Genomic DNA, 24,421 nt, shown 5'->3' with positions numbered 1-24,421 from the left:
TTGGGTCGATCTTCCCCTAATACAGGCTGAAGGCCCTTTGCTCCCCTGTAAGCCCCCAGGGGCTCTCCAGCTTATTTATCTGAGTCTCCTTGAAGGCTGTGACCAGAACTGAACCTGAGCCTCGAGCTGCCATCTGAGCAAGGCCAAGAGCCTGAGGACTGTACCCCCCCCCACCCCCCTCCTTATTCCCGGGAGCTCCCGCCTGGATGCAGGGCAGACGGCCTCAGCTCTGCCACCCCCAGGCTCCTGCTTTAGCCTCACTGAGCTCTCATTCAGACAAATCTTGTCGCAGCTTATGAGGCTGCCTTGTTCCATTTGCCTGATGCTCCAGGGTCTTCTGAACCTTCTTCTGAGCCATCCCCCCTGAGCTTGTCACCTAATCCACCTGTACCAGCCACCCCGCAGAAAGCCCTGTGTGGCGGTGGCATCAGTCACCCGTCGCCACCATTGTCACCAACGCTGCCACCGTGACTATGGCTACTACTCCTACTCCAAGAAGCTTTTCTGACAATAACACGGCCCTCTACCCTCCCCGCACCATCAGCCTGAGTGCGGGCCGGTGCCATGTTGTATACCACTCCCTCCACCAAACCCCACAAATCCAAACCAGACACAGAGCATCTTGTGGACAGTTTATTTGGCAAAGTTTAACCTGTGGGTACTTCAGGTTCATTTCACCCCCAAGAGACAGAACCGACTCATCATCCATCCAACCACACCGAACCCTGACAAGGCCTTGCTGGGGGTCACTGAGTCAGCTCCGTGTGGGCCAATGTCAGCTGGTCACGATTTCCCTAAAAAGCTGCTGGCTGAGAAAGCACGAGCGGCTGAGAAGTTGATGTCCATCTCACTCACACTCTTTCCCAGACTCACCCTTTGGGACACCAAGTCACTTTTCGTGTAAATCCCTGGAAGGTGTGATTTCAAAATTCACTGAAAACTTAAGAAGTTTTTCATTGGGGAAAGCATTTAGGTGATCTCATTTGTGTATCTTTTCCAAATATTAAACAAGACAAGGACTTAATCAGTATGCATTGAGAAAAAATAATCATCGGAACTGACACCCAAGAACATCATTAATGGTCTTAGAACTTCTGATAAATGCTTGTCCGTCTTAGAGGAAACTTCATTTAATGCAGAGAAGGGCAATGTCATTGTAGTAATGTGTAAAACAATTTCCCTGAACTTTTTGTACAAGAACAAAGTAAAATACATGAATTTCCAAAAAGATAATTCAATTCTCATAAATAATGTTTCCAAGGTGGAACTGAACTGTACAACTCATACACTTCATAGAAAAAATAGGTGATTGTTTTTAATGAATTATATAGAAAAGAAAAATAAATGTTATGATACAATTTTTGAGACCTTACTTTGTACAAATGTTTACGCACATACAGTATAGTGGCCATCCTTTCTACACAGAAATTCTGGTCCTATTTACAGATTCATAGAAGGCATAAAAGGCATCTTGTCCCAAAGCATGACAGGGGTCATCTTAGCGCGGCTTCATCATGCCATCCAGTGTAGAAGAGGCCATAAGCAGATGTGAAAAGCTGCTCAGCACGCAGGAGGGAATAAAGCAGGGAAGAGCTAGCTCACGAGAAGGTGAAGATTCTCTAGGGGAGGGGGCTCCAAAGCCTCCACTCTGAAAGACGGTTCCCTGAGATCTTCCATCCAGATTGCTGCAGGACAGCTTTAGTGCATGGCTTAACTGCCAGCGCCACTGGGCAAACTCAACAGTGCCATCGGGAGTCATTCCTAAGGGAGTCAACCTTGGATCAGATAATGGTAACGAGTAAACAGGGCTGTCTTCAGTGCACATACATAATGACCTCAGCAATCAGAAATTTAGCAATGGAACTAAGCAGGAGATAGAAGCGAAAACCAGTAAGTATATCTCCAAACACAGTGAAATCCTTTATCCGGTAACTTAAAGACTTTTCTAAGCTTCTCCAATGCCACAGGTAAATGCAAAACCTAATATAAATTATATAAAAAGATAGGCTTTTCTGGATAGTGTTTTCTGGAAACAGTAATACAGCGGTACTGAACAATAAATGTGTCTACTTTGGTCTTCTCTCTGCAGTCACTATAAAGCTCCTTTTTGGATTTTGTGACCCCCCCCCCACCCCAAACAAACAAACCAGCAAAGGAAAGGCACCAGAACGCCACTGGGGCCTGGTAAGACCGAGTTCTTTCCTGAACTCGGAGGATGGGAAGGGCGGCCTTACAGAGAGTCGCCTGTTTCCGTCGGGCCTGGTCAGTGGCGATGTATACATATGGGAGAGAAGAGAGTGGACTCAAATGATTTCATGTTGGGAATCTGATAGCCAGAAAAATGTGAAATTGGAAAAAAAAAACCATTAACTTAAAGACATGCAAGGAACCAATAGGAAAATAGAACAGGGGAGTATCTTCAGCTGGAATTAGGTGAGAAGCATGAAGACAGACGAGTATTGAGAAGAACACGTGCACTTATATTAACCTTTCCAAATGCAGACACAAACAGGAATTCGTCTTCAGCGTTTTCAAGGCCTTTTTCTTCTTTTTATAAAGTGACTATTCATTTAGCCTGGCAGCACATTTCTCGGTGCTTGACGTGTGAGAATCCCCAGGACTCATAGGGCGCAATTTAATAAATCTGGGACCTGGTCTCAGATGATGAAAATGACGTAGTCATTTGTTGTCACAAAGTGTCCTTTGCACACCTCCCCAGAGGGGCTGGCCAGGCAAGCGTGCCAGGGAAGGAAGCCTGCAGGTGCGCCAAGGGCAGCCGGCCGTCACTAGCAAACCCTCACGGCCCAACGGCCAGGTCGTCATCCTGGCGGCTCCTTCACGTGGTTGGCCGATGACGTGATTTCTTAGCAGACTGTGAGTGCTGAAAGGACGCGGCTTTCCATCACGCACACGTCTTTCCCTTTGATTTGAAGGGGTTGCTTTGGGGCCTTCACCACCGTGAGCTGATGCTGATGCTATAGACCATTTTCTGGATCTTCTCCTCATTCTTCAGAATGTTGGCCTTCACTGCACAAATCTTATCTTGCTGGTCCTTAATCAGCTGTTCCAGCTCGACTAGTTCCGCCTTGAGTGGCTCCACCGCACAGTCTGTGATGCTAAGTGGAGACAGGAATGGGTCAGTATTGACTGGAGGCACTTGCCTGGTGTTTCCTGTTCAAGCCCCTAAGGATTGATGGTTTATCTAACCTATCACTTTAATGCTGAAGGGAGAAACATAAACAAAGATATGATTGACATCAGTTCCAAACTCCCCCCATGAGAGAAAACTTGGTCTTTATTCAAGCAGATTCAAAGGCCAAACACTACGCTAACAATAGAGAGGTTTCTGAAAATCAGAATATTCCTTATATTTATGGACTCAAAGTTTGAAAAGATATCCAAAATGGACAGAAATCAGAGAACTGTTGGGCAGAAAATGAATCAGATGAAGAGGAAGGAACTAGACGTGGGTGAGATACTTATCAGGCCCCAGCCCACACTGACTGAATGTCCCCAAATCTCAGGTAACTTTGTGTAAAGGAGGCAACAGAGAGACTTTACACTATAACAAAATCTTTTTAACTGATTTTTTTACAACTCAGCATTCCCAAACTACAAAATACATTTTGATTTAGTAGATTAAAAACCAAAACGAGATTTGTGAAATTAATGGGATCAATGAAAGAGAAAATTAACCTTCCCACAGAAAGTCAATTCTTTTCAGGATAAATCAGGGATGACGTGAAGTGGGACAAAAATGGCAGATCTTTGTTCCCTCCTCACCTTCACCTCTCCATTGAGCTTCCCCCAGGGGCTAATGCTGGCGCAGTCTCCCCAGTCATTATCTTGTCACGACCCTGTGCATATTTTATATTCACCTCCTGGGCACAGCTTGTTTTCCCACAAGGGAATGTAAGCTCCCTGAGGGCAGGACTGTTCACTGATGCTTCTCCACCCTCCATGCCAGCACAGAATGAATGAGGCTGCAGTCAGAACCAGCTTTAACTGGTGGGAAGGAAGGATTGGGGCAGACCTCAGGACAAGACTCACCTGACCAAACATCCTAACCAGTGGCCACTGAGCTTTGGGGAGAGGGAGCTCCCCAGCGCCCCCACCAGCGACTCTGCCCACGGGCTCCTCTGGCTTCCCCCACATGAGCCTACATCCCCCTCTGCATTGTGAACCTCATGCCTGTCAAACTGCTCTCAGCTGTGACAAGCCCGGAAGTATCACCGGTCCCTCCCGCCATCACTCCCCCAGGCTCCGTCTGATTCTATGAGCGGGGTGCCCAGTGACCAGGGCAGGGGGACCTCACCAATCTTCCTGACACTATGGCCATATTGTCCAAGATCATACGACCTTGTTTGGCTTCCAAGTCCCAGGCTGACTCCTGCTGAGTCACAACGTCCCCAGACATTTGTCCCACAAGCCTGTGTCTACTGCCCACAACTTCCACCTACGAAGATGATTTTTTTGAACCCGTGGACAGAACTTCAAAGTCATCTCTAGTAAATTCCATCCCCGATCTCCAGTCTCCTCGGGCAGCTGATTTCTTCACACCCCCTCACTCACCAGCCCTCAATCTCTTCCTACTGGGGTCTCTCCTATGCCTATGAACATTCTCAAACCACCCCCCCAACCTTTAGAAGACCCAAGAAAAGGCACCTGACCCAAGGGTCCCTTCCTCTCTCTAGCCGACTGCCCCTGCAGCCTGGCTTCCCAAAGGGGCCTCTTCCCAGTTCTGAGCCTTCCTGAGCTCCCTGACGCCTGTGATGCTGCTGGCTCTGTCCTTCCCTCCCTCTGGAACCCTTGCTCTGCCCTGGGTTTAACATTTCGCCCTCCTCAGTTCTCCATCTCCTTGTCTGCCTCGCATGCCGGACCCTCACTAAGCCCGGTGTCCCTGGCGGCTCTGCCCTGGGCTCCTTACTCTTTTTGCTCTGCACCCTCCCTCTCAGTGAGCTCGCCAGCTCCCCTGGGCTTCCTGACCATGACTCTCAGATCTGTCCGTCTGGCCTCCGCATCACCAGAGATGAGAAGCTCATCCTTCCCCTCCACTCATGCAGTCATGCAGTCATACATCCAAAGAAAAGGGGAATTTCAGGAGGGAAACCACACTTAGCAGCCAGATGACAGAGAAGAGAAGCCCATGGTCAGGCCGGTGAGCAGCCTCGCGGAGAGCAGTCTGCCTCCCAGTCAGAGAGCCTGGGTTTGGATCTCACTGCTGACACTTACTCTCCAGGTGACCTCGGGTGGTCCTCATCAAGGTAAAATGAGAGGGTCGGGCCAGATCACCCAAGGTCTTTTGCAGCTCTAGGTCAAGGACACCACGGTGTGTTGGGAGAGTAGTTGGAGATTTGGACCATTTTTAAGCAGGAACAGAGAATGCCACAGGTTACGGACCTGAGACACTAGTGGTTAAGGCCACTGTATGATGAAGAACGTGGGATCACGATTCCCAAACCTACCAGAAGAGCCAGCCTTGCTCCAGGCACATGAGCAGATTTCACCACACTATTAATACTAACAAAGGCTTTCAAACAGTTCCCTAACCTATACCTCAGTTTTGTTCAGGCTGCTTCCCCCACAGCGGGAGATTTTAAATGGCTCCAAAGCTCTGGGAGTTTTGACATATTATTTAAAAAGCGGCTTGTCCACCATTTCAAATGCCATTCTGTGGGTCAATATGGACGGAAGGCTGTTTTTAGTTCCCAGGATGCAGCGCTCCTGCCCTCCCCACCCCCTGTGCCCGGGTCCCTAGGCCCTGCCCGCCCCTCACCTCTGCTCCTTCTGCAGGGCCTCCGCGTGCTGCTTGTTCTCCAAGTGCCACACCTGCAGCTCATTCTGCATAGCATCCATGTCCTCCTGGATGTAGTCCATGATCTTCCCCAGGGGAAGGGCGCTGCGACACAGCGTCTGAATCGACGTCCGGAGCTTCTCAATCTCCTTGGACACAATGTCCTTTTCCTTCTTCCAGGCTGCTTCCAACAGAAGCGGTCTGTCCTAGGAAAGTTAAAAAAAACCTGGGTATGAGTAGATGAAAATAAAAAACAAACTCCCAACACAAAGTGTGGTGTGAACACGTGAACAAGAAGGGCTTTGGAGACCTCGAGGAATCCGGTAGGTGCAGATCCAGCCTGCCAAAGGCGTGAGTGGCTCTCCTGTGGACAGGTGCACATAACGCATGCGCCAGATGCACCTGTGACTCCATAGTGTGGGTGTCTACCCACCGAAGCCCTGGCACCATCTGACTCCAGGGCGCCTTGTAGATGGAGCTTGGTGCCAGTGGGAGAAAAGACCCCAGCGCCCGAGAAATCCCAGTGAGTTCGAACCTGGCTCCCTTAGCCCCCTGACACAGGTTCACAGGGCGTGGGGCTGGAGAGAAGCCCACAAGTCAAACCCTTCATTTTATAAGGAGGCCTAGAGAGGTCGGGAGACCCGCCCTAGAGGCAGAACTTGGAGCAGGATCTGAGAACTAGAGCTAGATGGGAACAGAGACCACTGAGGCCAATCCCCTCATTTCACAGATGAGGCACAGAATGGTTAAGTGGCTCATGCAGCTTATAAGTGAATTCAGGTCTGACTCCAGGTCCAGTGCTCTATCCACCACACCACTGAATTTCAACCCAGATTTTTTTATTTTCAATGCAGGGTTCCTTCCTCTCATCCTCACCTCACTCTCACAATATGAATATCCTTTGAGGGTCGTTTTTAGAGCAAAGGGTGCTGTACAGCTGAGAAGGTGAAGGGTACCTGACCTTCCACCTCCTCTCTTTCCTGCCTTGTTCAATAATGGTGCATTTGATAAAAAAAACCATCACTTCATTCTGGAGAGCAATTTGGAACTCTGCGCAAAGGCTACATACCCTCTGATCCAGCAATACCACTGCCAGGTTTGTATCCCAAAGACATCCCTCAAGAGATAAAAAGACCTATTTGTACAAAAATTTCTAGCAGCTCTTTTTGTGGAGGCTAAGAACTGGAAATCAAAGGGATGCCCATGGATTGGGGAATGGCTAAACGAGCTGCAGTATATGATGGTGATGAAATATTATTGTGCTATAAAAAATGACAAGTAAGATGATTTCAGAAAGGCCTGGAGAGACTCATCTGAACGGATGGATAGTGAAGTGAGCAGAACCAAGAGAACACTGTTCACAGATAGGGAAGAGGGGAGCATGGAAAAGAGGGATAAAACTTAGAACTCAAAACTATAAATAAAAATGTTTGTTATTAAAAATAAATTGGGGGTAGCTAGGCGACACAGTAGATAGAGCACCGGCCCTGGAGTCAGGAGTACCTGAGTTCAAATCCAGCCTCAGACACTTAACACTTACTAGCTGTATAACCCTGAGCAAGTCACTTGACCCCAATTGCCTCACACAATCAATCAATCAATCAATCAATCAATCAATCAATAAAAATAAATTGGAATTTAGCAAGTGGAAGCAAATATCAAAAAACAATAAAACAAAGTCAAAAGAATTAAAAAATAGAATACAATATGAAATATCTCATTGGAAAATAGATCTAGGAGAGATAATTTAAGAATTATTGGACTACTTGAAAGTCATGATCAAAAAAAGAAGCTAAACATCAGCTTTTAAGAAATTATCCTGGAAAACTGGCCTGATATTCTAGGAGAAGGAATAAAATAGGAATTGAAGGAATCTACTTTTCACTTCCTGAAAGAGATGAATGAAATGAAATGAAAACTCCGAGGAATATTATAGCCAAATTCCAGAGCTTCCAGGTCAAGGAGAAAATATTGCAGGCAGACAGAAAACACAGAGTCACAGAAGGGATAACATAAGATTTAGCAGCTTTTACATTAACAGATCCGGGAACTTGGAGTATGATATTCTGGAGGGCAAAGGAGCTAGACTTACAACTGAGAATCACCTACTCAGAAAAACTGAGTATAATCCTTCAGGGGAAAAAATAGATATTTCATAAATAGAGGACCTTCAGGTAGTCCTGATGAAAAGACCAGAACCAAATAGAAAATCTGAGTTTCAAATACAACACTCAAGAGAAACAGAAAGATAAACAGAAAGGAGAAATCATAAAGGATTCAATAAGGTTTCCATTCCTACATGGGAAAATGATCCTTGTAACTCCCAAGAACTTTCTCATTATAAGTAGTTGGAAGGAGTATATATAGACAGGGGGCACAGGTGAGAGTTGAGTATGATGGAATGATAATCTAAAAGTAAATGTAAGGGGTAAGAGGAAAGGAAAGGTAGAATGGGGTAAATTATCTCACATAAAAGAGCTTTTACAATGGAGGGGAAGATGGGGATGGTGGGCAGGAATGCTTGAACCTTAGGTTCATCAGAATTGGCTCAAAGAGAGAATAAGACACACACTCACTTGGTAACAGCAATCTATTTCACCTTACAGGAAAGTCGGAGGGGAAGGGGATAAGAGAAGTGAGGGAGGTAGTAGTAAAAGAAAGGAAGATTGGGGGAGGCAGCAGTCAAATGCAAAACACTTTTGAAAATGGAGAGAGTGAAAGGAAGGGGGAGAGAGAGAGGAGAAAGGGAGAGAGGAGAGAGAGAAGGAAAAATGGGGGGAAATAGGATAGAGGGAAATGCACCGTAATCATAACTGAAAAAAATGTTATAGCCAGTTTCTCTGATAATATAGGCCTCATTTCTCAAATATATAGAGAACTGAGTGAAATTTATAGGAATATAAACAATTTTCAGATAAAGTATATGGCTATCTGTAGACATATGAAAAAAATGTGCTAAATCACTACTGACTAGAGAAATGAAAATTAAAACTAATCTGAAATGGGGCCTTTATCAAAACACTGGCAGTAAAATTTGTTTCCCAGCTTTCTGTTTCCCTTCTAATTTTGGCTGCATTGTGAAGCCATGTCTGTCCTGACAAATCTTGAAGGTATATTCAGAAATTATCAAATATCTTTATTTTCCCTAATAAATTAGTCGATAGTAGGGGGGAAATGGCAGTGACCATACCTAACCTGACATTCAGTTTAAATGCACAAAATCTATTTTGCTGAACTTAAAGCAGACCATTTAGATTATCAATAGAAAATGAATTTTCCTTCCTCATTAACATCTCTCTCTTCCTCCCTCTTTTTCTCTTTCAACACAGACACACATAGACATAGACACACACACACACACACACACACACACACACACACACACACACACACTGCAACAACACTGCAGTCTGGTCTTCCAAGCTCTTTCCTTTGGAAGGACTATGAATATTTTCAGAGCTTCCTGAAATTCTCCCATATAACAATATATGCTAGGAAGCCAGTAACACCTTGATTTAACGCCCTCCCCAGGAGATCAATCAATTACTCTGAGCAGTTTCTCCAAGCTACACAAATACTGAGGTGGCAGAGCCTGTGGGTGTCTCCCAGGGACACAAACCTGCCCCTCCTTGTCCCCTCTTGCCCTCCTACCTGATCGGCTTTCTTTTCGGTGCCAGCTGTGGGCTGTTTATTCAGCTGTGTTTTCTGGCAGTGGGGCCTGCAGCCAAAAGCATTTTAGCAGCCTTTGGCTTACTGATGAATGCAGATATAGATTTAAGAAAAATACTTCTAAGATTTTTCAGCTGAAGCTTTACTTACTTTTGTTACCTAACACTACTTGCATTTTGCCACACACACAGTCCCTAAAAATGTCAGCATACGCACTTGCAGTGATTTTACAACTTACAATTAATTTAATAAGGAATCAGGAGCCAAAGAAATCAACAGTATTGGAGGCATTTTGTTGTTGTTTATTTCATCACATTTCTGAATCACTGCTTCTAGAGATAAAAGGTTAAAAACAGCAGCTTAACTGACTCTTTTGTTATTCAGCCCATACACTGTCTTTTGGAAGCAGGTGCTCTATTATGGGATGATTGCTAACTTCAAACTCAGACTGATTTGTAGAATTAGTAAAGATTCACTGAGATAAGTGTATTCTGCATTTTAAAAATTCAATATCTGAAAAAAAAATTTTGAGAAAAATAGATCAATGAAGAGTGATTATTTGTTGTACAAAGAGTTCACCATAAGGTTGTCTGAAAAAACAGGCATCTGTGGGGCAGTTAAAATAGGACCTGATTCGCGTAGCTCTTGGGAATAGCAGCACATCCTCTCTCTAAACTGAAGCCCACCTGTGCTTGAGGTACAAAGCCAAACCAAAGTCAGCCATGGAATACTGATGAAAAGCAAAGTCGAGCCCTTTTTATAAAGCATGGCAGTGTTACATCGATTCAGCACTCCCTGGCACTCACTGAGGCTCACAGAGTACAGTGACTCAGTCTTGTGAAAGGCTACCCTTCTGCAAAGTCTCACTAAAAATGCCTTCTTACTCTGTCCTGGAAAATGTGGTAGAGGATGGTGGTGGCTTGTCATCAGTCTAGAATATAGTACATCCATGGGACACATTGGCAGCTAGGTGGTGCCACAGTGCATAGTATGCCAGGCTTGGAGTCAGGAAGACTCATCTTCCTGAGTTGAAATCTGGCCACAGACTGTGTGACCCTGGGCAAGTCACTGAACCCTGTTTGCCTCAGTTTTGTCATCTGTTAAATGAGCTGGGGAAGGAAATGGCAAACGATTCCAGTATTTTTGCCAAGAAATCCCCAAATAAGATGATGAAGAACTGGACACAACTAAATCATTGAACAATAGGACATCCACACGTTTTCCCCTCATAGCATCTCTCTTAATCTACTAGTACATAGAGGACTCTCATGGTAGTTCAGGGGCCATGTCATACTTTGCAAGTAATTTGCTACCACAAAGAATACCTGGGGCCATCAAAGACAGGGCACTCAGACACTACCAAGACAGACTAAGGAGAAGTCGTCTGACTGCACGTTACTTTCTGGACCTGTCTTTATAACTGGGAGAAATGCTTCAGTTTTAAATCACTAAGAATACTGACAACTCCTTTGACGACAGACGGTTCTAAGTGCTAGTGCTGGTTTCTTGGTTTACAAACATATTTTAGCCATATTTTAGTCTATTCACCGCATCAAAAGCCATAGCCAACCCCTACTTGAAGTCTAAGAATTAATCTACTATTTTTATACAAAAGGGCAAAGATCACATCTATTGGTCCATCGTGCTCCCTTTTAGCTTTTTTAAAAAAAGAGGTAACAAGGGGAAAAACATTTTCTGGGGACTTATGGATAGCAAAGTCTTCTTTCCTCATGAGTCACTTAAGTAAATGCAACATTATCTCAGGGCACTAAGAAAATGCACTTACTTAAGAACTGAGAGTGGTCTAACAACATTAACAAATGGGTCAGTGCTTTCCTGTCAGGAAGGAAAGAAGGACACAAGCTTTATTAAGTCCCTACTATATGCCAGACACCATACTAAGTACTTCATAAATATTATTTCATCCTCATGAAAACCCTGAGAAGTAGTGGTATTATAATTCCCATTTTACATTCTGAGGAAACTGAGGCAAAGGGTAAGTGACTCACCCAGAGTCACATAACTAGTAAGGGCCTGAGGCTAGATTTGAAATCTGACTTCAAGTCCAGGGCTCTGTGCACTGTGGCAGCAACCATGGATATAAAGGATAGAGCACTGGCCACAGTGTCGGGGAGAACTGAATTCAAATCCTGCTTCTAGCTTCCACTTAGCCATCTATAAGATGGGGATCATCCCATCTGTATTGTAGGAGGAACCAACCAACCAAGCCCATTAAGTGCCAAGCACTGTGGTAAGTGCTGGGGCAGGAACAACTCCCATTCATAAGACACTGACCTTCTGAATGAGGGATCTGTATATTCGCAGAGAATGCAATGCAGGCTGTAGGTAAAAGGACTGTGCCATGAGCTGCCCAGGTGTGGGCCGGGGATGTCAATATCAGCAAGGTAGAGAGCGTGCAAACCAGGGCCCAAGTGCCTGTTAGGGCCTAAGGTTAGGGAAGGCCTTGGGGGCCTGGGGCCCCCCAGTGGAGATCTTCAAGCCAACAGGGATGGCTACGTGCTGGGTATGAAATAGAGGGGCTCTTCTTCAGGCTGGGGTTCCTCTCAAGTTCCCTCCAACTGTGACTGTGGCTTATTAAAAAGTAGTGACAACTACTCCTGTGAAAATAGCATGGTCTGTCACTGAAAAATCAGTTATGTCTAATTTAAAGTTTACCCCTGTTTGAAACAAAAACTATGAATAACAAGTATGCACTTCAAAAAAAAACTGTCTTGACTTTAAAATTAGCTTTTCAGAAAATGGTAAGTGTTATGAAGTTTAAAGCATTATTTCTTAAAGGATGTTTTAAAATTTAAAAAACAAAATAAGTTGAAGATCCCTTATTCAAAATGGAATGTGCACTTCCCAGCCCTGAGTAGAATACAGAGCACACACCTGGGCAGCCCTTAGCATCTGGGGACAGCAACCAAATACATATTGAAGTCTTTTCAGACTCTTGCTGAAGATGGCTCACCGCAAGAGCAAAGGCAATGGAAAGTGGGTATATTTTTAGGCCAGCTGCCTGTTTGACCTGCAAGATATACTGATTCTTCAAAAGGCACTTTCATCATTTTAAAGATGCTGCCTTTAAATCATACCAACTTTGATAATAGCCATACACATATAACTCTTAAGCCGCAATCCCCTCCAAACCTGTAAGTGCGTGTGCTCACGTGTTTGTGTGCATGTGTGTGTAAAGCAAAACCAACTGAAGACCAATGTGATTTGTTTATGAAAGACTAAATCAAAGCCTCGTTGGTTCTTACACTCGGGACTGATTTGAAGTTTTCCGTGTCTAAAGAGAAACAACGTTGCTTTTGAATTGCTAGATAAATATTTTCCCTACATATTTCCCTCTAGTTTGGAACACTCAAATGTACTTTTCACACACTGAGCTAAGATGCCTTAGCCGTTCAAATAATCACCACACACAAAAGAGCTATCTCTCTGGACCCAGCCCTCAGCTCCGATGCTTCTGCTGGTAAAGCCAGCATGAGTGTAGATGAAATGAGGCACTGACTTGTACCTAAATTAGAGATCTGCAGGTCTGGCAATGTAGAGTCAAGGGACTGCCATTTAAAATCACTGCATTTGACCCTCAGTGGGTTTATGACTCCAGAAAGGTTTTCACAAGACCCTGAAGAAAAAGAATTCTCTAAGCTTGTAAAGATCCTTTACCCATTAAACAGAATTGACTAGCAATTTCCTCATGGTGTCAACAGTACAGTCCTAGAAAATAATGTTCAAGGGTAAAATCTGGTTTGGTCTTATGCACTGACTGGCCCAGTGATAGGCCACAGGATACAGCATTCATCCATCCATCCATCCATCCATCCATCCATCCATCCATCCATCCATCCATCCATCCATCCATCCATCCATCCATCCACCTGTCTGTCCAGCCATCCAATCAAGTGGGTAAGAGTGCTGGACTTTGGAGTCTAGTTGTATGGCCAAGAGTACTCACATGGGAGGATCATGGACTGGGAGTTGGAAAGGACCTTAGTGATCATCCATTTTAACCTCTTCATTTTATTGCTAAGGAAACTGAGGCCAGACTGGTTTGGTGACTTGCCCCAAATCACACAGGAAGAAAGAAGAAAAGAGAGGGTCCAAAGCTGGGCCTTTGGATCCCACCCATGGCTCCTTCCCGTCTCAGTCTCAGTTTCCTTTCCTGTAAAAGAGGCACCCACACATACACTCCAGAGCTCGCAGGCTTGTCGTGAGGAAAGAGCCCACGGAGATCACAGTTCTGCCAGCATCTCTGCCAGGGCTGGAATTAATGGGATTGGGCAAGGTGAATCTGATGTGCATGGAAGGCCGTGCCTGTGTCCTCTTGGTGACTGGCGGTTGGGGAAGCTGGGAGCACAGACTTTCTTCCTCTTCCCCCAACCTCTTCTTTCCTCAAGGCTGGCGCTGGTGGGTCTCCAAAGTGGCCCAGCAGTCATGAAGGGTAGGGGGCTTATTGGAGCCTCCAGAATCCAGTTTGTCTGGGCTCCTAATGAGGCTTCCCTCAACCTGCCCTTAACTGTGTCAGAGGCTGGGAGGTTTAGTTACTTGTGTCCTGGGGTTAAGGAGACAAGAGGCTTGTGAGGGTCTCCAGAATGACTTGCTCTTCTCACTTTATCAGTGGAGTGAGAGCTCTCAGGCTCCTAGTTATCGCAATGTTCAGCTTCCCCTTGGACTTCCTGCCATTCCATCCTCAACTCCAGGAAGCAGATTGGTCACTGACGATGTTCCCTTCTCCTTACTTTACACCTGAAAGTAGTGTACTCAGAGTGGGATAATTTAAAGGAGTCTTCCCTGTTTCAAAGGCAAAAAATTGGAACATGAAACCATTAAAAATGATGTGAGACTACGTGTGATTAGGTTCTCCAATGAATGGTAGAGATTGTAAGTGCCCAAGGGAGTTCCAAGAAAAGAGGAATTCGTGGGCATAGAAGGAGTAATGGGCGGGGTGAGACTTGGGTTTGGCCCTGAAGAAAGGACAAAGAGGAGGAAGAAATCTGAGTTGGCTCGACTTTCCCCTCTAATATTTCTTTCATGGCACCTGTGACTGTGCAGCATCCATCACAATCCTTTGTTTCAGGGCCAGGTTGGACTCAACTCGACTGCTGCTGAATGAGATCTGCATTATGTTAGAAATCTCTGCTGGAGACTCAGGAACATTCTTTGAAGATGGATCTTAGCTCTTCCTTATTCTTAGGTAAAAAAAAAAAAAAGAATGAAGGAAGGAAGGAGGGAGTGGGGGGAGGGACGAAGGAAGGGAGGGACGAAGGAAGGAAGGAGGGAGTGGGGGGGAGGGAGGGAGGCAGGAAGGAAGGAAGGGAGGAGGGAAGGAGGGAGGGAGGGAGGGACGAAGGAAGGAAGGAGGGAGTGGGGGGGAGGGAGGGAGGGACGAAGGAAGGAAGGAGGGAGTGGGGGGGAGGGAGGGAGGGAGGAAGGGAGGGACGAAGGAAGGAAGGAAGGAAGAAGGGAGTGGGGGGGAGGGAGGGAGGGAGGAAGGAAGAAAGGGAGGGAAGGAGGGAGGAAGGAGGGAAGGAGGGAGGGGGGGAGGGAGGGAGGGAGGAAGGAAGGAAGGAAGGAAGGAAGGAAGGAAGGAAGGAAGGAAGGAAGGAAGGAAGGAAGGAAGGAAGGAAGGAAGGAAGGAAGGAAGGAAAGAAGTCGGTCTAGTATCTCACCTAAATTTCCAGCTTATTCCCAGTTAGCTCTATTCCTCCTTGTCTTATCTTCACCAAAGCCAGTAATAAAAAGCTTGTTCCTGTGCTAGCCTTTCATCTGGAGCTGAAGCCTGTTCCGGTGAGCCCCTCCCAGCCCCAGGCCCATCCTCTCCAGACTTTTAAAGTTTCCACTAGACCAAGTAAGCGGAATTTCGGGGGCTTCATTAACCTTTTGTCAGAGGGGCTGTTTCCAGAGCCCTCAATCATTGCTATTGCCTCCTCTGGACCGGTCAGTTTTCCACTTCATGCGTCACCTGTGGGGCCTGTGATGGAATACAGAACTCCAATAAAGCCCTAACCAATGCTGACTCTGAAAGGGGAGTACCAAACCAAGTGTTGTGACATTCTTGGCTATCTACAATTATCTCCAGGGAGGAATCCAAAATTCTCAAGAAATTCTCCAAAGAAGTGGAGATAAAATCCAAGTCCCATCATAATTCACATTCCCTATGACTTCATGGCCAAGAGGGATGAAAGGATCATGGGATCACGATTTAGAGCTGAAGAGATACTGGAGGGCATGCAGTCCAAGCACCTCATTTTGGAGATGAGACTGAGGCCCCCAGATGTGAAATGAGCTGCCCAAGATCACACAGCTACACAGCGAGAGCTGATGCACAGGGTTCACTCTCAGGCCGGCTGTCTGTAACCCCAGTCCTCCTCTCACTCTCTGTCTGAAATGGAAACCCAACCTAGCAGATATGTTTCTAATTCCCTAATTAATGCTGTGGGCCTTTTCAGCGTACTGCTGCTGCCACTGCCCCCCCCCCCCATCCCAGGATGTACATTTGTAGCATGTTGCATGTTAGATATTCTCAGAATTGGAGACTTCTTTTTTTACATGCTTAATTTGCAAATAGTGACCAAGGACTTACAGACTGCCTTGGGGAATGGGGGCTCCCTTGGAAACCAAAGGATTGCTGGCAATGATAGGAGTTGCCAAACCCAATAAGCTCTTACTGGGCAGCTCTCCTGAGGCTGAGAAAATGACCGAGCACAGACCCCCAGCACATTAGAGTGCAGTGATGGTTTAGTAAGTGGCAGGCAGCCCTGAAGACCTAGGGGGTATTTCAGAATATGTGCAAGGGAACAGGGAAATGTGTGGCTGGCCTATGGTTGCTCTGTCCAGTGCTCTGAGCTGCTCTGTGTGGGGCCAAACCCGAGCACCACGTAGCCCCTCTGGGCCATGGTTCTCACAGGTTTGCCCTGGCCCACACTGGCTGGCTAGGATTTCTTGGACATGAAGGAAGCCAGATAACAAGACCATCCTTAAACTTCTCTCCCATGCTTTACAGGTGACTCCTCATGCTAAGAGACAGTGTGGTACTGTGGCTAGAGAGCCAGGCAAACAAGGGTCAAGTCACCGACCTTCTCTAGGCTCTGGCCCGAACCTCCCTCATCTGGGTGTCTCTGTCCCAATGACAGAAGAGGACCCATCCCTGTCTTTGTCTTTCAAGGCTGTATGTGATGAATAAAGATGAAAGTCTGAGGGAAAAGCACGTGGCAAACACCCTCTGACATCATGAAACATGAAGGAAGGGCCCCTGGTGACATCGAGAACTGCCATTTCAGGTCAGAGGCTGGAGGAATGGTCAGCATCAATCTCACATTAGAAGACAGTGTGAAGATGGGAAGACACTGAGCATAATTATCACAGCTCCAAACAGACTAATTTAAACAAGCTACTGAATTAAAAAAAAATGAGGACTTTGATGCTACCATTTCTGGGAGAAGTAAAACTGATGTGCAGTTGGGCTGTCAGATAAAGAGGCCCAAAGAGCCCTGGGATCTCCTGAACCACGGAAAGTAACACGTTTGGAAGAGGCGGAACCGTGGCAGGCAGAGAAGGCCGACGACTCTTTAGTATGCAAATTCACTGCAAAATACTGTGGAGAACGACGTCTGGTCAGGGCCACTGTCACCTCACAAAGTATCAAGAGAAAGCCGAGGGGAAAATGAGCCTGCAGAGAGCTGGGCATGAGATCCCACAAAGCTGAAACACTTGGAGCATCCATAGGTGAGACAGGAGAGGCACAAAACAAGTGCAAAAGGGAACAGATCTGCCACAGCTTCCACAGATCTGTTCTCATCAACTCTCATGGCAGACCGGCCACATGGGTACTCTACCATTCAACATATTCTGTGAGAAAGAAGAGTGGCTGACAGAAAAGAAAAACCTGACCTGAGACCCAAAGAACAGAAAAGAACCCACGTGGTAAAGTGCACTTGAACTTAAAAAGAGATGATCACAAAGATAACCCATAGGTGTCCATTCTCTTATCCACAGAAAACTTTCACATCATCTTGTTATTAGAATGAACAAGGTGATTTCACATGGTTGAGCACAACCTTCACAGGTGAAAGAACGGGACATTTTCTAGATTTCAATACATTCCATGCACTTTTCGTTGGACTTTCTTGCTTTTGTTTCTTCCAGCTCTTTATTCCTTTATCATTAAATATTTAAGTGGCAGCCATGCAGTACAGTTTGTGCCAAATACAATGGCCACCAAACATGTCTTTTCTTTTTCTCCTCAATAAGCTGAGCAATCTTTCTCTTCTCCCACCCATTTCCCCAGCCTAAAATGACCTCTCCCTTCTTCCAATCATTCTAGCGAGCCTACCTTCTATTTTACTGATTCTTGAGGGAGGCCGCTGATTCCCAGGAAAATGGTAGCTTCCTGTGGGCAGGGGTCTTATCCTTTTTCAGTCTACGATGGGGCCTGGACTACAGCAAGCACTTAGCAAAATGACTGCCACCCCAATTAGAACACAGTAGCCTCCTTTTGTACAATGTAGCAGCAGCTTCCCCCCTTTTAAACCAAGTGTGGATAGGCTGCAACTCGGAATTCTCTCTATAGCAAGTGGCTTTGGTCACTATCACTTTCATTCCTAAAATCTATGCAATGGCAGATACTTTAAGAACAAAGACCAAAAGGACAAGCTCCTGGAGGCTCTGTCTGGGGATGTAACACCACAGTCTTCTTCAGTGTCCCTGCAGTTTAGCTACAACACGCCATGTGCGGTGCTTGGCAAGGGGGGGAGAGCCAACGGTAAGGAAGGAAGGCATAGTCCTTGTCCTCTCCAGTAAGGGGATGTTGTTGCTACATGAACGTTCCTCCCCGCTTCTGCAAAGCTGTGTACTTGCTAACTCAGCTGTCCAATAGGGTTTCCCAAGTGAGAAGGTCCATCAAGTCTCCAGCATCGTGCCTGCCCCCATGCCCTTCCCTGAGCTGAGAATCTCCTCTTGCCCTCCTTCCCTTAGGAAATCCTACCCATGCTTCAAGAGCCAGCTCAAATGCCCCTGCCTCCTCCTTGGAGCTTTCACGCACTTCACAAGATTGATTATTACCACCATTATCTGTGGGCGTCTTACCAGCCCTGCTCGAAGAGAAACTTCCTAAAGAACGGGACTAGGCTTTATTCATGGTTACATCGCCTCAGAACCAACACATCCCATATAATAGACTTCATGTCTGTAGAAGCCAGCCCTCCCTGGGGTTCCCTAGGGCTGTTCTGGTGACCCAGCACACCCAGGCAGGCTCCTGCCATGCCTCACTTTACACCCCGGCTATCTTTGCTCCAGCAGCCTCGCCTCTGTACACACACAGTCTCTGCCTCGTCACCCCCTTTCTGGTTTGGAACCAAGATCCAAAACATTCTGCCCCCCCCCCATCCCTCTCTGTCTTCTCCTCTGCACCCCACCCTCCCCCACTCTCTGAACAAGTCTTTGCTGTGGCCAGAGTGAATCTATGCTGGCCAGCCCTGTGCCTTCCCACTGCCCTTTGGGAGGTCTTCGATTGAATTCTTAAGAGGGACCTTTGTTTCAGGGAGGAGTGCCCCGAGGAGGAGGCAGCAACAAAAGCCCTGGACAGCTCCCTCTCCTGGCCTGGTGAACTCTGGGCCCAGCTTTCTGTCCCTGCCCTGTATGATGTCAGTCCAAGGCCGAGGTAGCAGTGGACCACAGGGCCAGATTACGGAATGAGGATGCCAGCCAGAGGGCTTTGCCTCTGGTTTGTAGTACCTCCTAAAGTGGTATTACCAGTGCAAACAAGGCTTATGTGAACCTCGAGATTCTCATTTGAAGCCTCGTGACAGTGAATCGAGAAAAACCAACTCAAGCAAACAGCCAGGCCAGCGGTAGGAAGGCTGAAGCCAGAACGTATATGCTTTTGTTTCATGTATAATGTCTATCTCTAATGCTCCACTTGAGGAGCCTACTATATGACATACAGCCACATAAAGAACTACGGCTCCCAGAAACCAAAGTGCACTTGGAACTTTTATAGAAATGAATTCTTTACTCACGAGAATGAAAATCGTACAGTGAAGGGGGCTTCGGGGATTAATGAACAGCTGAAAAACATTCACTAAGCACATATTTGGTGCCGAGGAAGTCCTGCACTCACACCAGCGGCCCTGACTGACCAGACCCGGTGCGTGTGAACCGAGCTCTTCTGGGCGGGACTTTGGGTCCAAACAGGATGCTTCCATTCCCTCACGGAGGGGCCAAGTGAGCAGATGTCAAATCTGCTAGGGCCAAGACTGCCCAGCAAACGGACACCAGAAAGCCAGCGGCTCTAAATCAACAAGGTTAGGTTGGGTGGGCAAGAGAAGGGAAGAGGACAAATGAGGTGGGGGAGGCCAGAGGGCCGCCCCCATCTCCCGCCGGTAGAGCGGTCTCTTTGCCACCTTAAATATCATAGCACTTTTAATCTTTCCTCTTGGCCATTTCCAATTCTTCAATCATTTCCACTGGTTTCCATGGGCCCATCTCCAAATTCTCCACACCTATCGAGTCACTTAGCCTCCAATTTGACCCAATTATTTGATTGATATAGAATAAGTCAATGTTAGAGTCAGTGAGAGAGTGATTTCAAGTTGCTTCCTGTTGATATATATTAGCATGAATGTTGCCAGTTTGCGCTGTACTGGTGACTGATGGACTGGGCCTAGGTTTCTCTTTGGTCATGGTCCATCATTCTCTAAACAATATTCCCTAAGCTCACCACTGGACCACTGGGCCCTTCCTGCCCATTTCCTTATGCGCCGTCTTTCTTTTGGTTCCTGCCTACCTGAGCTTCCAAATTTCAATGTGAAGAAATTTCATACCAATTAGGCTTAATATAATTTGACATTTTTCTCCTAGTTTCACTTCTAACTAAGAATAACTGTGGACCATCCCTTATGTTATAACACAGAACCTTGTCATCAGGAGAGCCTGGAGAAGGGGGTGACAAGATAACTACAATGAACGTCAATGAAAAAATCTGGAAGGAAGCTGCCTACTGAGAAATCCTAGGGATGAAGCTCAGCCCCTAAGAGCAGATAAAGAAACACACAGCTGCCTCCTCTCCTTTCAGCAGTGGGGACCTATGGCTTCTGAGCACAGCATGCACTACTCAGGCTAGCAGACCTGACACTCCTGATGGGACAGGCCTCAGGCCTGGAAGGTGACTCAACACAGATCAAACTAGCAACCTAAGACCATCACAGTCTTACCCAGGGATCCGCAGGGGCCTCTGAGTAAAATTTAGCAATAAGACAAGAGAGATGGAAGAATTTGGGAAACATGACTGCCCAAGTCTGAAAGTACGATATTGTAGAGAGAGTCCTTAGACTTTGGTTAGAACCCTGGGTATCTGACGCAAGAGCAGATGGATTTGTAACTAGGCCCAACACTTCATCCTTCCAAAGCTGGAAAAAGCAAAAGGAGAACTTGCTATTCTAGAACAGCAGCTACAGGAGGGAAGCAGCTGGTGACACAGGGACCAGGAACCTGAGACAAATGACTCCCATACAACAGACACGTGGCAGAAGCCACAGGTCCACCTGCATGGGGGACCTGGTGTGACCCAAGAGGGATGATGAAATGCTGAAACAGCCAAGCAGGACTTGTCTGGAGAGGAGGGGGCTGCCCAAAGGGACCAAAGCACCTGCCTGGGAAGTTCACTGACCAGCTCAGTTAGATAAAAAGCCAACCCTTTCCAGACAGCGGGAGCTTCTCACATCTCTGAGAATGAACAAAAAACCCCAAGTCCTAAGAGAACTAATGCCCAGGATAAATGTGAAGGAACTGTATCCGCCACTAAAAAAGTACAGGGGATGGGGGGACAGAGGGAGGAAGAGTGGTGAGGATGATCAAAGGAGAGCTAGGCGCCCTGCCCAGGTATCAGGGGATGAGGACGGCTGCTAACAAAGCTCTGTGAGCTGGAGATAATAAGGGCACCTCCTCCCAGAGCTGCTGTCAAGACCAACTGAGGAAGTGCAGGAATGCAGCCATCGATCAATCATCAAGTGTTTCTGAGGCCTTTTGAAGGGAGGCCAAATAGCAGCTCGCAGCCCTCAGGGAGTTATCAGCCCCCAAAGACAACTAACTGCAGCCGGGGACACAGGAAAGACTGGGAGATGTAAGCGGCAGCATCACTGGGGACCTCTGAGGGATGCTGGCTAAGGGATAGGTGCCTGTGACCTTTCAAAAGAGCAAAACCAATGATAACAGCTGCCACACATCGACATCACACTGAAAGACTGACAAAGTGCTTTACCAACATGGTCTCCATTTCACAGACAGAGAGAAGAAAATGACTTGTCTCAGGCCACTACACTAGTAAAGAGCTGGGGACTTCCTGAAGTCCAGCCTTCTCTCCACTGCAGCCACTGGCTGTCTCTGTAATTTGCGGGCAAATGGGAGTGGCTTCTATTCCTGGCAAAAAGCTACTATTAAAGGGCAGCTAGGTGGCCCAATGGATACAGCACTGGCCCTGGAGTCAAGAGGAACTGAGTTCAAATCTGGCCTCAGGCACTTGACACTTATTAGCTGTGTGACCCCGGGCAAGTCAATTAACCCTCATTGCCCAGCAAAAAAAACCCAAACAACAACAAAAAAGCTATTATTATGCCTGATTATTACAGGATAATTGTCTGAGATTGTAGAAAGTAAAACAGAGATCCTGGCAAGCCAGCCCTAGAACATCAGAGCAGAAGGACCTTGCATGACAGACCTGGATTTCAGCAGAGGATTTGTTTGTAGACAAGATGGGGAGAGATGGGTGAGACTAATATAGGTAGAAAAAGCTGAAGTTCTAGGGCCCCCAAGTAACCATCCGTGGGCCAATGGCAACTTTGAGTGAAAATTATGGCAGGGTGTCCCAGGGTTGCTTAATGCTTGCTATTGATGAAATACCTTCAGAGAAGACCCAATGACAGGCGTGTCAAACATGCACATGACATGATGCTGGGAGGGAGAGAAGACACCCTGGATGACAGCTTGGCTCTCCAAAGTGCCAAAAGGCTGGAATAATGGGCCAAGCCTATGGAAATGCCAGCTGAGAGGAAGGAACTAGGTTACAGTGGGTTTCCAAAAGTCTGATTTGCCAGTGCTAGGTGGCATAGGTGTAGCTGGGCAGTAGCTTTTGGGGGGGAGCGGAGAGACTTCTGATGGGTTAGTCAGTGGCAAGCTAATAATCTGTCAGGGAGTAAAGTCTTAAGTATAGGAGGTGATCATCACCCACTGAATTGTGTGCCCTGATCAGGCACATCTCAAGACCTAGGTATAGTGAGAAGAATTACATTTTAAGGATACTGTCAACCTGGAGAGCTAGCTGTGAGTCTAGGACACCGAAGGACCTCAAAATCACGACATTCAAGAATGAATTAAAGGAATTTGAGATATTTACCCAGAAGAAGAGAGGACTGTGGTTTTTTTTGGGGGGGGGTAGGGGGAATTTCTAGTCTTCAAATATTTGAAGGATTGTTACTTAGAAGAACAAAACTTGTTCTCTTGGGCCCCAAAGTCAAGGACTACTAAAAAAAATGGGTCTCTATTACAGAAGGAAAATTGAGGCTGAATGTCAGGAAAAACTCCCTAGAAATCAGTGCTTTCTCTGAGTAGAATGGGTGGAGGTGCTGGGCCTGGTCACGTGTGAGGGATGTCACCAAGGGGCTTCTGGCTGGGGTGAAGGATGAACTAAACAGCACAGCCCCCCAGTCCCTGAGAACCCACAAGGCCTTGAGAGAAGGTATCTGGAAACGGACTTCACACTGACTTGGGGAGTATTTCAGCACCCTTCCCTTTGCCACCCTTTTTAGAAAAACGAGCACTGTATAGAGAAGATAAGGGTTTCAAAGAGAGGTAGTCCTCTTAGACCCAAGCCCAAGCCCTGATCTATGCCGGGGCCACAGAACCCTTCCTCACCGGGCGAACACTAACTTGTCCTGGTGTCTCTGCCTACAGTAGCTAACTGGGAGCCCCCACGGGTGCAGAGCCCATGAAAGCAGAGTGGCTGATGGGTAGGCCAGCACCCGCCTGGCTGTCCTCCCTGACACCAGACTGGCTCCTCTAAGCCAGGAGCCCATCCCAGAAGGCGTTTGAAGGGCCTTTCTTTTGAAAGTGCAGCCCAGAGACTCACAAGCAAATGAAGGGAAGGCACTTCTGACACCCTTCCCTTGGTTCTGCCAGAAGATTGGCTGGAGGGGATCAAGTACCAGGCAAAATGGAGAGAAAAGTCCTTCCAGACATCATGGACGAAGGGTGTCCTCACCAGGGGCCCAGGCCAGCCCAGGATGGAGAGAGGTGCGGAGTGTGGTTCAACAGCAACCCCTTGTGGCAAGACTGAGGAACAGCAACTGGGGAAGCAAGAGCCTACAGGGCTTCCATTCTAAGCATGAAGGGAACTTCAAGGGGGGGGGGGGCGGGGAAGAGGAGTCAGTGTGGGCCTGTGATGTCATCAGCATAGGCGGATCCGCCACCTCAGGGGAGCCATTCATCCTCATGTTCATTTCTATGAACATACAGAAACGCCAGCATCTATAGTGTACTTGCTAACGTTTTCAAAGGCCTTTACCTCATTTGATCCTCCTAACAGCCCGGGAGGTCGGTGCTATTGATATTCTCATTTAAAAGATGAAGAAACAAGCAGACAAGAGATTAAGCGACTTGCTTAGGGTCACAGAGTAAGCAAGCATCTGAGACTAAATTTGAACCCAGGTCTTCCTGGTGCCAGGCCTGGCACGCTATGCACTGAGCCAACTGGGGCTTCTAACACAACTTGGTTTCCGCCATGCCCCAACTATTTCTCCAGTCTCAGTAGTCCCCTCCACACTCTCCATGTCCGAGACTTACTAGCTTTCTTTATGATTCTCACCCCTCCACCCCCATCTGTTCAATGCCTTCTCTTTTAAAGATAACCAGGAATCCACTGTCTGCATCTTTAAAGGGGAGGGCACTGTGTCTGGC

The 24,421-nt window shown here is 46.8% G+C and overlaps 1 protein-coding gene across 3 annotated transcripts in view; it reads right to left on the bottom strand.

Annotated features, from left to right (window-relative positions):
* Positions 1 to 618: 618 nt before the first annotated feature.
* The window catches only part of TRAF3IP1 (TRAF3 interacting protein 1), a 72,347-nt gene continuing 48,544 nt past the window's right edge, over positions 619 to 24,421 (bottom strand). For all 3 annotated transcript variants that reach the window (XM_044003918.1, XM_044003919.1, XM_044003920.1), the window contains 2 exons: positions 5,777 to 6,000; positions 619 to 3,116 (listed from right to left, as the gene is read on the bottom strand). In XM_044003918.1, the coding sequence (XP_043859853.1) occupies positions 2,951 to 3,116; positions 5,777 to 6,000 (390 nt within the window). In that variant the 3' untranslated portion in view covers positions 619 to 2,950. The remainder of the gene's footprint in view (positions 3,117 to 5,776; positions 6,001 to 24,421) is intronic.

The sequence above is a fragment of the Dromiciops gliroides genome, chromosome 4, assembly GCF_019393635.1.
Source record: "Dromiciops gliroides isolate mDroGli1 chromosome 4, mDroGli1.pri, whole genome shotgun sequence".
NCBI classification, from domain to species: Eukaryota; Metazoa; Chordata; class Mammalia; order Microbiotheria; family Microbiotheriidae; genus Dromiciops; species Dromiciops gliroides.
The sequence above is the reverse complement of the archived record's forward strand: the minus strand, read 5'-3'. Positions and strand labels throughout refer to the sequence as shown.